Here is a 13401-nt window from a genome sequence, read left to right as displayed (position 1 = left end):
ACGTTCTGTCGATGTTTGTTTCTAGGTAGACTGCATTCCTCCCATATGCAGAAGACATGCATGTTAGGTTCATTGGTGGGTCTAAATTGATCCGTTTATGTGTCACTGCAGTCGTGCTGCGCCACAGTAGCATACCACCCCTGCAGAGGAATCCCATTTGACAAGCTTGCACACACAACCTTCTTTTGTGATCAGCCTTCCAATGGTCATGATCACAGTGGCCAAAAGGTTGATAGAAAGCTTTGTCCAAGGATTTATGCCACTCTTCACTTTCACTGTCTGGTGTAAAATCTACAATGTTTTGATTCTTCCTCACCCTCACTCATGCTTGCCCTTTAGGACAGTTGTCCCACCACCTATGAGGGAAAGTACATTTCTCTAGAAGAGGGGGCCGTTACCAATACTCCACAGTTCTACGCTCAGCTGCAAACTGTTCCAATATACACCATAATTTACTATCAGATAAGAATGGCAAAATCTAGAAGATGCAATCGTAAGGTTCCCAAATTAAATAATCACCAATCTGTGTCTGCACTGTGATATTCAGTCTTTGAGGATTTTGAGCCAGAAATGTAACAAAAATGACTTAACATATAAAGGAAACAAATGGCATAAAGTGGTTGCCCTGAATCCAAGGTGCTGTCCCAGCCTTCAAGACAATATTAAAGATGGATGTTAATGAAGACTCACCTGCAATATCCAGTGATTTCAGCATGTCAGGCCAGATCTCATCTAACCTGCTGTATTTCAGCGGTGGAACTTTTCAACCACCACAGAAATGGACGCTGTCCCACCAGGTGTTTTCGAAATGGTGTCACCCAAGTCGTTCAGGGGCAACTCAGTGAAAAGACAACTCGGCGACATCCTTTACCAGTTAGGTAATAGTTAGGTTCAAAGAGATTTTTTAATGATATTTAAATGACAACGTAGGGCGCCGGAAAATCCACAAAATCACCTGCTTTATGAGAGTCCCGATACGTTGAGAGTAAAGATATTCCATAAGCCGTACTCGCAGGTCACCTTTGTATTCTAAATAACGTTATCATACGATTACAATCAATACAATTTATATGAAGGATTAGCAATTTTGGTTACAGAAGTTAATGTAAGATAGAGTTTGTTCCATCTGCTGTAATAAAGTTCATTTGTCAATTATATAAATTTATTTTCAACATTTTAAATCACGTTGTCATTTAAATATAATTAAAAAATCTCTTTGAACCTAACTATTACCTAACTGGTAAAGGATGTCGCCAAGTTGTATTGTGCCAAGTTGTTTCTTCTCCGAATTGTCTTTCGACGAGTTGTCTTTTTGCTGAGTTGACTGTCGCCCATTTGCCACTGAATCCTTCCAAGTAGTATGCATCATCTGGGTTTCGAAGTCCATCAAAATTTTCTTGGCCTTTACTACAATTGTTGTCAACCTTTTCCAGAATCTCTGCCATCTTGACAAGCTTCTCCGGACTTTCAGCCTCTGATTCTTGCAGTTGCCTCCACAACTGCAGTGTTGAACTGAACTTGTTCAGTCTTCATGTCCTGTAACGACCAAAGAGATAGAGAAAGAGCAGTTTCAGTGGGTAGAGTTGGACTCGTCATGAAAGGACACGTGCTTTATCTCACAATACCAAGGCCACCCTTGGTGGCCTACAATAGAATTCAGGTCAGATGACCTCACTACAAGTTTAGTTATTAACCTTAAAGCACTCAGACACAAGGTAGACATTTTGAGAAAACTTGAATTTGAGTGTGGTGTTATTAACAGTCCATGAGTGGTACAGAAATCCAACAGTAATCCACTGCTCAGATGAAGACTAGACAGGATTTCATTTCATCTCATCACATACCGTATATACTCGCGGATAAGTTCTCCCACGGATAAGTCAGGACTTGATTTTACCGTATAATTTCGAATGTGGAAAACTCACACTATTGGTCCAAGAGATTATGATATTGTGCCTACGTGACCACACAGTAATACACGCACTATTCTGAAGTGACGTTTGTACTGTTTTGTGTTTTTTGTATCTCACACCCTCATACACCTTTGTCGTAAGAGCATCACTTATCTACGATGGAGCGTTCGATCGGATGAAAATATGAAGCTGGTTTTAAATTAAAAGGCGTTGAAGTAGCGAAAGAAATTGGTAACTGTGCTGCTGCAACAAAATTCAATGTGTCCGAGAAACTGATGAGAGATTGGAGGAGGCAAGAAGATGTAAAAAAAAAAAAAAAATTAAGTGTCACATTTTTGAACAGGCGTATAAGTCGGAGTCTGATTTTGTGATCGATTTTTTGGGTTTCAAGACCTGACTTATACATTTAAAAGACATCAAGTGTCAACCAAAGTGCTGCACAATAAAATTAACTAAAACAAACCAAACATTTAAACAAAATAAAACAGAATAGTAAAAAAGACACATTTAAAAGGAATAAAATTACTTAAAGATTAAAAAAATAATAGAAGGAGAGAAGCACGATCAACTGACAGCAATACAAAACACACCAAGACGGAACAGACAGCTGAATGGATAATCTTTAAAATAACTCAAAAACCTGAGGAAATAAATAGGTTTTTAAAATGTGACTTAAAAATATCTAATGTGGGGTATGACTTCATAAAAGGTGGGAGACTATTCCAGAGTCTTGGGGCGGCTACAGAGAAGGCCTGGTCATCTTTAAACCTCAACCGAGAGTGAGGAACAGTTAAAAACATCTTATCAGAGCACCATAGGGTTCGAGAGGTGGAATGGAGATACTGTATTTAAAAACAAATAATGTAGAGAAAAGCCAAGCAAAATGACACCTTTTATTGGCTAACTAGAAAGATTACAATATGCAAGCTTTCGAGGCAACTCAGGCCCCTTCTTCAGGCAAGATGTAAGATGTTTACATCTTGCCTGAAGAAGGGGCCCGAGTTGCCTCGAAAGCTTGCATATTGTAATCTTTCTAGTTAGCCAATAAAAGGTGTCATTTTGCTTGGCTTTTCTCTACATTCATAATGGCTAACACGGTACAGCACCCTAGTAAAACAAATAATAAAACTTTAAAATCGCCTCTGTATTTAACAGGCAGCCAGTGCGAGGATGCGAGCACAGGGGTGATGCTCTCTCTTTTCTTGGCATCAGTTAGAAGCTTTGCAGCTCCATTCTGGACTAACTACAGGCGTGAAAAGCCTGACTGATAGATACCCAGGCAGAAAGAGTTATGATAGTCAAGATGTGAGAAAAGAAGACACGAATGACTATTTTCAGATCCTTAAAAGGCAAAATATGTTTGAGTTTTGATATATTCCTAAGTTGAAAGAAGCTACCGTGAACAACTGAATTTACTTGTTTGTCAAAATTGAGAGCAGAGTCAAAAATCATACCAAGGTTTTTTACATGGTTGTGTACATTGGCTGAAAACGGGCCCAAATCACTTGCTAGAACTCGGACAGAGTCAGGATTGCCAAATATGATAACATCCATTTTGTCTTGGTTTAGTTTGGGAACATTCTATGAAATCCAACACTTATTGTTCCTTAAACAATTTGAAATGAGCTGCAGAGCACTATTTTGACCTGGCTTAATTGGAAGGTATAACTGTATCGGATTTTCCTCCCAATCTCTCCCTTCAGGTTGTACTGTTTTAGGGGTTGCTTTAAAGTTGTCATTTATCTAAGATAATAGTTTCTGTGCTTTAATTTTTATCTTGATTTGAACTGAAATAGTTTAATTTTATTGTTGTCTCGTTTTGGTTGTTTACACGACACTCCAACCAGCTTCACGTCTTGACATAATCAAATATGATGGTATAAACATGGCATTCGTATCCTTTGTTACACCTCGGTGAATATTCTCGACAAAACTCTCAAAAGAATTACCACTAATTAGTTTTCAACTTAACTAGGCCCCAGTGTTAGGTTTCCTGAAATCCAATTCGATTTTTGCTTTGCTCTTTGGTTTTTGGTTGCTCATGCTTCTTGCTTTTTCGGTTCTGACCTCTGCTTGTCACTCTTGGTGTGCGTTGAGCATTTCAGAGTTTCCTTGTCACAAGAATTCTGAGACGCTGTCTCGTGACACAGGTATCTCCAGCATCACCAACATCAGCATTGCTGTTTTGACCACAGAGTCAGCAGGTGGTCCTCTTTTGGTATGAAACCGACTATCTCTAAATTATTAAACAACAAGCCGTCCCCCAAGTCTCCACCTGCGTAGTACTGAAACAGGACACTGAGGAGGTCCCCGCCCGGCTCCCTACTCCTGATGTCACGCTTCCCTCTCCCCTCCGCGGCCCGCAGCCTCTGTTTCGGATTAGCACAGAATATATCGCTCCTGCAAGCGAACTATGATTCTTAATGCGATGAGAGAAGTGGCAAAATCAACCGGAATGTTCAAGCAAATTATAGAAAAAAAACCCGATCTAAATCTGTGAAGTAGTTCTCTCATTTTGCTAGCTAAGCCCTGAGGTACACCCCTGTAATAAGTTTATAAGTTTAATATGTCACTGTGCTCTGTACAAATCTTTTAAATCTGCTTTTCTTCTCTTTCTACATGCACAGCTGAGCCAGATTTAGTACAAAGGGGCTCAGAATTTAGAACTGCTAGGCCAAGCATAGGACAAGATAGACAAAGACAAAATAAAACGTGCACTATTTCTGTGTTAGAGTCAGCATGAAAATGAGTCCTCTCTTTGCCTTGTTTGAAATGGCATTATTTACCTAAGTAAGGGCCTGCACATGGAGAAAGAGTATAAAGCCTTGGCACATTGCCCGGTACACCTTTGAAGCCGACGGACAGATGGGAGATTACGTCATCCGATCCTGAAAATCCTTCCAGCGCAGTGACGAAAATGGAAGACTCTCCACATGGGCTTGTTATTGGCTTCCTCGTCTGTTATGCCGCTTAAATCGTCATTAAAGAAAGCTAAGTTATTTTCTCTTATGTGATTTCTTACCGCCTGTAACAAAGGCACTATATAGGCGCCTGACCCGGCACAGAAGAACACAGAGGCACATAATAAACCAATGGACTTTATTTTTTCTTCACCCGTGGGCACACGTCTTCACCATGACCCACAGGCAAGACACAGTCCCACAAAGCACAATTATCACACAACACTCTTCTCTTCCTTTACCACCACTCCTCCTCAAGCTTCGTCTCCTTCCTCCCAACTCTGGCTCTCTGAGTGGTGGTGGCTGGCCCTTTTTATAACCCACCTGGAAGCATTCCAGGTGCTTGACCACCTGGTTCTAATTGCACTTCCGGGTGGGGCTGAAGATTCGACCAGCCGGGCTGCAGACTCCATGCAGCTCCCCCTAGTGGCCATCTGAGCCCCCAACCAGGCTGTGGAGGACTCCATGTCCCATGGAGCCATGCACCACTTTGGGGAATCATCGTCTGCCAGGGAGGCTGCCACCAAGCGTCCCAGGGGAGGTATTGAACTGTCCATGGCTGCTCCCCCCCGGAACAGATGCAGCAGGGGCATCCCTGCCGGGCATGGGACCTGGCTGTCCATTACACCGCCGTATCACTATGGGAGGGATATCGCCTTTTTACATTATATCTATATATTTTCAGGTTACTTAAAACGCCTCAATTACAAAAGAACTTATTCCAACTAGGGAGGTAGCGCTTCCTAGAGGAAAACAACCCCGAGGCTGGCGAGTGAGGAGGACCCCGCCCTTTACCCCTCAGCCCACTGTGTGTCTCTCGGATTCACGCAAATGAATCGGTATCTGAAACGAACTGTGTTACATGGCGCAATGAAAGAAGTCTTAAAATCAACCGGAATGTTCAAACAAATTATACAAAAAAACCTGATGTAAATCCATTCGTGAAAAGCGGACAGACAGACAGACACACAGACAGATGTTGGATTTTTTATATATATATATATATATTGTGATAGATGGCCAGGAACCCTGCCCCACCGGGATGCCTGGAGGAAGAAGGAACAGGGAGAGCGGCACTTCTTTTCCCAGGGCACTCAGCCGGTCCTTGCTCCCTGGGGGACTGCACTTCCGGGACACCAGGAAGTGCTGACAGACCAGGGATGGTGTACAGTATGCCCGGAGTGCTTCCGGGTGCAAGGGCAGCACTTCCGCCACACTGGGAAGTGCTGCCAGAAATAGATCATCAGGCACCTGGAGCACATCCGGGACAGGATAAAAGGGTCCGCCTCACTCCAATCAAGGAGCCGGAGTCGGGTGGAAGGACAGAGCTTGCGTGGCAGGAGTGGAGGCGGCCGAGAGAAAGCCAAGGACTGTGAACTGTAAATAGTTGTATATATTTGTGTAAAATAAATGTGTGTGTGGTGGACACTGCATTGTCGTGCCTGTCTGTGGCTGGGCTAAATTTTGCAATATATATATATATATATATCCTCTTTAATGAAATCCCTATGTGCATCCAGGTGTCCGTGTGTGTGTCTTCTGGTGAAGTGCGCATGCGTGGGGCACGGTGCGATGCGCGATATTACTGTCAGAGAAAGTTAGAGGCGTTTTATGGTAATACAAACCAGTATTACTGCGAGAGGAAATTAAAGGTACTCAATACAGTGACGCATATTACAGCCACATACAAGCAAGTATTACTGTCAGAGGAGATTAAAGGCATATTACCGACGCGCACGCCTGTATTACCACCAGAGAAAATTAAAGGTATATTACGGACGTTCAAGCCAGCGGACGTACAAGACAGTATTACTGTCACAGAAAATTAATGACACACAATACACGGCAGTAGCCCAGAAAGAACAGTCAGCTCAGCAACTAAACATCAACAAAAGAAAGGCTGAAAGAAAGAAAAATACGACCAACAAAAAGAATGAGGTCAAAGTTCCTTGCCATTTAATACAGACTGTTCCTACTAATGTTTATGCACTACTGTTCTAGCGCCCGTTATTGTAATGGGCTAAATGACTAATATATATATATATATATATATATATATATATATATATATATATATATATATATAGAGAGAGAGAGAGAGATGATATAAAAACTTACCTGTGTTGAATGTAAACATTGGATTTGTTTTTATACCCCGGTTTTCTTATCAAGGGACAAATTTCACGACAGGAAACAACGTTAGATGGGATGCACTCACACAAGTGGAACAATGTGACAATAATACCAATGTGTATGTTTTTGAAATGTGCAAGAAAGCAGGGCTGTAACAGTTACACAATATTGGGCTACAGGGCCAAATACAAATATTTTAAAAAAAAATCAGAGCAAGTGATGTTTTATTATAAGAAATTCAGAGCTGATAGAAGTAAAATCAATTGCATAATAAAATGTATTGTTTGAATTCTGATGTTTCCATCCATTTATTCAGAACAGCTTCTCTCCTCCCTCACTTCAGTGTTTTCTTTTCCTTTCTTTTGCAGTAGCTACTGCAGCTCCTGAGGAGGTAGGTTGGTTCAAGCAGATGATACCTGCACCTTAACTAATCTGCATGTCTAAAGCAAAAATGATGGTATGGTGCAAAAACCAGGAAAAAAAAAAAAACAACTGATCAAGCAAATGGCTGCATGAATTACATGCTCAGTATTTCTAAAACATGTCTAACCTAACTAAGCTTGGCCTAAACTGCAAACAGACGATTAACGGGGCATTGGTGACACTTGTACCACACACGGCAGGCTTTTTCCGCTCGTTTTGACAAGAGACACAAGGAAACCTCAAGAGATGCTGTTTTCACCACATTTCAGAAGACGCGATTGGCTGTCTCCGGCCATAGTGTGAATTTCCCCTTGGGATTAATAAAGTATCTATCTATAGTCAACGGAGAGATTGAAAGCGTTTTTTTTTTTTTTGTTTTTTTTAACTTTTATCAGTTATATACTTGTCGTTTTACTTACCTTTCAGGGATCCATGGGGTCACAACCTATGGCCATTGCAATGCAATGCAGTGCAGAAATAAAATTGATGATTCTGATGCCAGTCCATCTCAAAAAATTGCCCACACCAAATTAGAGAAGCATACCTATGTGCTCTGCGATGAAAGCCGTCACATTTATTCACTCCAAAGTTAGCAGAGGACTGAGGCCCATCTCTTGAGGATTCCTTCAAGTTCTCACTCAACAGGCATGTGTGCATTTACGTTTCAGAATACTGCCTTGAATGGTTTGGTGTCAATCTCAAGATTCTTGTACTTTATACGTTCTTGAATATGAAACTAGCGACAAAGAGCTGAGCCATTGCTGTGTCTATATTTTTTAAATGACATCAGTTGTGTTCATTAATTGAACATCTAAGTGTCCTTTTTTTGGAGTCACATGAGTACAGTACTTTTTTTTTTTTTTTGCCAAGGCAATTTTCATTAATCCAGTTAGCTAAGCACCATAACGAGAGTGAACTTGAAATGCAAGGAAAGCTTTTTTAATTGTGGCCTGCACAGTCGTTCAGCAAGTAAACAAGATTTGCTAATCTCACTTCCGACATGCATAACCTTCCATATGTTGTAGTGACGAATTAGCAGTAAAAATGTAAAATCTAGCAATTGCGTTTTGTAAAATGATAACCTCGAGCAAGTTGTGCGCTTATGTGTAATTTGTTGCACTTGTGATAAGGTTTAATTCACCAATCACAGGCAGTCTCCCTACTGTCAAAGTCTTCAAGCAGTCAATGACTTTTGGAATCCATGCCTTCAAGTATTTATACAGTCAGGTCCATAAGTACAGGGTGGTCCAGATCTAACTATGCAATTATTGCATTGCATTAAACGTTGCATAGTTAGATCTGGACCACCCTGTATTTGGATGGTGACACAATTTATATAAAACTGGCTCTGTGTGCCACCACAGTGGATCTGAAATGAAGCAATCGAGATGTGATTGAGGTGTAGACTTACAGTTTTAATGTATGGGGTTTAACAAAAATATTGTATGAGCTGATTAGAAAAGAAAGCCATTTTTACACATGGTCCCCCCATTTTCAGGGGCTCAAAAGTATTTGGACAAACTAACATAATCATGAATGTGATGATCATTTTCAATATTTGGTTGAAAATTCTTAACAGTCAATGTCTGCCTGAGGTCTGAGCCCACGGCCTTCTCCAAGCGCTGGGTTTCCACCCTCCTGATGCTTTGCCCGGCCTTTACTGCCGCTGTCCTCAGGTTTGTTGGACTTTCTGCCATCAGCAAGTGAACTGCATGTCCAGTTGGGTTGAGGTCAGTTGAGTGACTCGGCCAATGAAGAATCTTCCACTCCTTTGTGTTGTAAAGCCCTTCCTTATTTTGCTGTCCCAGGATGTTTTGGCTCATCGTCCATCTGTACTGCGAAGTGTCGTCCTGTCAGTTTTGCAGCATCTGTCTGAATCTGAGTAGACAGCATAACACCCTGGACACTTCAGAATTCATCCCGCTACTTCTATCAGCGGTCATATCACCGATAAACACCAGTGACCGACTTCATTAGCCGCCACACATGATCAGGCCATAACACATGCCTCCAGCATGTTTCATGGATGATGTGGTATTCATCAGATCATGAGCTGTTCCTTCTCTTCTCCATAGTCTTCTCTATCCATTGTTCTTGGTACATATTGATTTTTAGCCTACAGGGAGGAGGACACAGGTAGTTGCGAATGTTTCCACAAGTGGAGAGAGGAGATGGTGCTCATGGGAAAGGGTCACTCCTGCTGAGCGTCCAGTGACCACGAGCGACAAGCCGCTCCAAGGAATCCTGTGGATGTTAAGGGATGGCAGTAGGAGAAGGGAGCAAGGGCTGTACGCCGAGGGATGGTGGCGAAGACACAAGCCGCATAAAAAGTGTTGAATGCGCCAGTCAGAGGACGTCTCGTCTTGCTGAGGAGACATCAGTTTTAGAAGGAAGCATAGAGGTTAATGATGGTTATGAAAGAGGCTGATCCTGTCTGCTTAAACCAAGATTTGAACCTGTTTGGATTCATTTATCTATTGTTGATTTGAACCTTCACTCAGACATTTTTTATTGAGGATTCTTTATTTATTTATGGAAATACTGCATCTGCACTTGATTGTTGTTTGGAAATTAAAAGCACGAAGCACTCTGCACCAAAACCTTGCTGTTTTATGTGTTCTCAACACCTAATTCATCTCAGTATATGACTAGTGATGTCCAGGGTTCAAGGAGAAGTATGCCTGCTGTGGGCAACCCGGGCATCACAGTAACCCATAATGAGAAAGTAAAAATGTGCTTTTAGAGTGGTTAACAAATATATTAAAAATCAAAAACTGAAATTCTCATTCCTATTAGTATTCAGACGCTGTCCTGTGTCACCCCACATTGTGCTCAGGTAGATCCTGTTTGCTTTAATTCTCCTTGAGATGTGTCTACAACTTGATCGGCAAACCAAACTGAATTGATTGGATGTTATTTAGAAAGGCATCTCAAGGCAAAAAACCAAACTGTAAAGTTTGAGCAACTCTCTGTAGACCTCCGCGATTACACTGTGGTGGGGCATAGATCAGCGCAAGGCGATAAAACTCCTCAATAATTATGAAATGGAAGAGGTTGGAACCACCAAGACCCTCTACAGAGTTGACCGCCTGGCCAAACTGGGTAACGGGGTAAGTCAGGGAGGTGACCAAGAACCCAATGTCACTCAAAGTGAGCTTCAGAAGTCTTCTGCTGATGGAAGGATGGCCCTCTGAGGAGCACTCCTTCAAATAGCCATCAATGGTGAAGTGGCAAGACGGAAGCCACTCTTGAGGAAAAGGCATATGACAGTTGGCTTGGACACTGAGAGAATGAAGGGAAATATTTTTTGGTCTAATGAGACAAAATTTGAACTTTTTAGACGGAACTCCACACACTATATCTGGTTATGACCAGGCACTGCTCATCACGTGCCCAATACCATCCCTACATTGAAGTTTGATGGTGGTAGCTTCATGCTATGGGGGTGCTTTTTAGTAGCGGGGAATTGAGGGAAGGATGAAAGCAGCCAAATACAAAGAGGTCTTTGAAGAAGATCTTCTCCAGAGTGCACACCACCTCAGGCTGGGTTGACAGTTCACCTTGCAGCATATAGCCAAGACACTGCTGGAGTGGCTTCATTGCATGTCTCTGACTGTCCTTGAGTGGTCCAACGAAAGTCCAGACTTAAACACCATGCAACATCTGGGGAGAGACCTGAAGATGGCACTTTACAGACACTTCCCAATCATCCTTGAGGAAGAATGGAATAAACTGCTCAAATGTAGATGTGCAGAGCTAGTTGAGACTTACCCAGGAAGACTTGGAAGCTATAATTGATGTCAAAGTGGCTTCTTCCTCCAAGTACTGAATTGAGGGTCTCAATACTTTCAGTTTTTGATAGATTTCAGTTTTTAAACCTTTCTAAAACACATTCTCACTTTGAAATCATGGGTTATTGAGTGTAGACTGATGGGCAGAAGCAGCTTATTTATCCATTTAAAATTAAATCTACAACTCAGTTAAATGTGCTGAAACTGAAGGTGTCTGAATGTTTTTGGAATCTTCATTCACGTTAATGCCATCACATGATTTAGTAATGCGGTGCATTAATTTAGCCAAGCAGGCTGGGAAAATTATACAGTAAAATACGTAATCTACTTAAAAGTCCTCTGTTACCTCAAGTTTCACAACACAAAGGCCTGCTTCTTATCCGGGGAGGATCCTTACAGTCTGGACTTGAGGAGCAATGTGGTCACCTCCGTAACGTCATAGATGGGGGTGGCCATCTCCGACCCTGGAGGGCCGCAGTGGCTGCAGGTTTTTGTTCCAACCCAGTTGCTTTATTAGAAGCCAATAATCACCAATAACAGATCTTATTGAATTTCATGGCTTGTTAGTGTTTTGACTCTGCCATGTCAGTTCATTCTTAATTAAATCATTAATTTTTTTTCCTTTCTAATGATACGTGTCATCCAAGTGATCTGACACCTAAAACGGACGAGGAATTTTCAGTTCTTCACTTTCTCTTCAGTTTCCTTCTGAGTACTTAATCAAACCAAACTGAATGATGAATACACACGGGTGGAAATGGAGGCAAGCTCGATGGAGAACTGAGGGTTCCTTTGTCATTTGCATCTTCTTGCTAATAAGGAGAACTTAATGAACACCACTGTCTAAGACTAAGAAAAGCAATTAAGGGCAGAAAAATGGCACTTGAGCAATAAGTGCCTCATCAGCAATGAATGATAACAACAACATTTATTTCTAGAGCACATTTTCTTACAAATGATGGAGCTCAAAGTGCTTTACATAATGAAAAAAGACAAAATAAATTAGAAAATAGAATTAGGGAACACTAATTAACATAGAATAAAAGTAAGGTCTGATGGGCAGGGAGGACAGAAAAAACAAAACAAAAACTCCAGACGGCTGGAGAAAAAAATAAAATCTGCAGGGGTTCCAAGGCCAAGAGACCACCCAGCCCCCTCAAGGCATTCTACCTCACATCAATGACATCAGTCAGTCCTCATGGTATTCAGGGTTCACAGAACTTGATGATGACGGTCATGTGGACTTCTGGCCTTTAATCCATAAATGTTGGGACATCACGGTGCTTTGATTAGGTGGTGGGGGGCACAGATCACCACCACAGGAAACCGGAAAAAGAACAGAAGAGAAAGTAGGGGTTAGTACGGGTTACGGAGCCATCATGAATGATAATGAGAATTCAGTGCATATACAGATTATCAGGATTAAACTAAAATGAAGCTCCGAGAAAGCCATGTTAACATAATGAGTGCTTAGTAGTTTTTTAAAGTGCTCCACCATATCAGCCTGGCGAATTTTTATCGGTGAGCTATTCCAGATTTTAGGTGCCTAACAGCAGACGGCCGCCTCACCACTTCTTTCAAGTTTAGCTCTCGGAATTCTAAGCAGACCCTCATTTGAAGATCTAAGGTTACGATTTGGAGTGTAAGGTGAAAGACATTCTGAAATATAGGATGGAGTAAGATTATTTAAGGCTTTGTAAACCATAAGCTGAATTTTAAAGTCAATTCTAAATGACACAGGTAACCAGTGTAGTGACGCTAAGACTGGTGTGATGTGCTCGGACTTTTTTTTCCTCGTTAAGATTCTGACAGCTGCATTCTGCACTCGTTGCAGTCGATTGATGTCTTTTGATCACTCATGAAGCAGAAACTTGAAGCCCCTGCGGCCCTCCAGGACCACTGATGTCGCTCAGCCCTGATTTAACTAAATAGCAAATCAATTAAATGAAGTTTTATAGGGCGGAGTGGTGGCTGTGTGGCTAGTGATCTATCGTGTCTATCGGAAGGTTGCCGGTTCGAATCCTGTAAATGCCAATAGGGACTCTGCTCTGTTGGGCCCTTGAGCAAGGCCCTTAACCTGCAATTGCTGAGCGATTTGAGTAGTGAGAAAAGCGCTATATAAATGCAAAGAATAATAAGTTAATTAGTAGCAGAAACTAGTCAGTAATTAAGAGAATGGTT

The 13401-nt window shown here is 41.6% G+C and overlaps 1 protein-coding gene across 10 annotated transcripts in view; it reads left to right on the top strand.

Moving 5' to 3' along the window:
• ltbp1 (latent transforming growth factor beta binding protein 1) overlaps window positions 1-13401 on the top strand; it is a 386058-nt gene that overhangs the window by 209496 nt on the left and 163161 nt on the right. For 8 of the 10 annotated variants that reach the window (XM_028820637.2, XM_051919196.1, XM_051919195.1 and 5 more), the window contains one exon: window positions 7375-7397. The exons of the other annotated variants lie outside the window; for them this stretch is intronic. In XM_028820637.2, the coding sequence (XP_028676470.1) occupies window positions 7375-7397 (23 nt within the window). The remainder of the gene's footprint in view (window positions 1-7374; window positions 7398-13401) is intronic. 10 annotated transcript variants of the gene reach the window in all.

The sequence above is a fragment of the Erpetoichthys calabaricus genome, chromosome 15 (genome assembly GCF_900747795.2).
Source record: "Erpetoichthys calabaricus chromosome 15, fErpCal1.3, whole genome shotgun sequence".
NCBI classification, from domain to species: domain Eukaryota; kingdom Metazoa; phylum Chordata; class Cladistia; order Polypteriformes; family Polypteridae; genus Erpetoichthys; species Erpetoichthys calabaricus.
The sequence above is the reverse complement of the archived record's forward strand: the minus strand, read 5'-3'. Positions and strand labels throughout refer to the sequence as shown.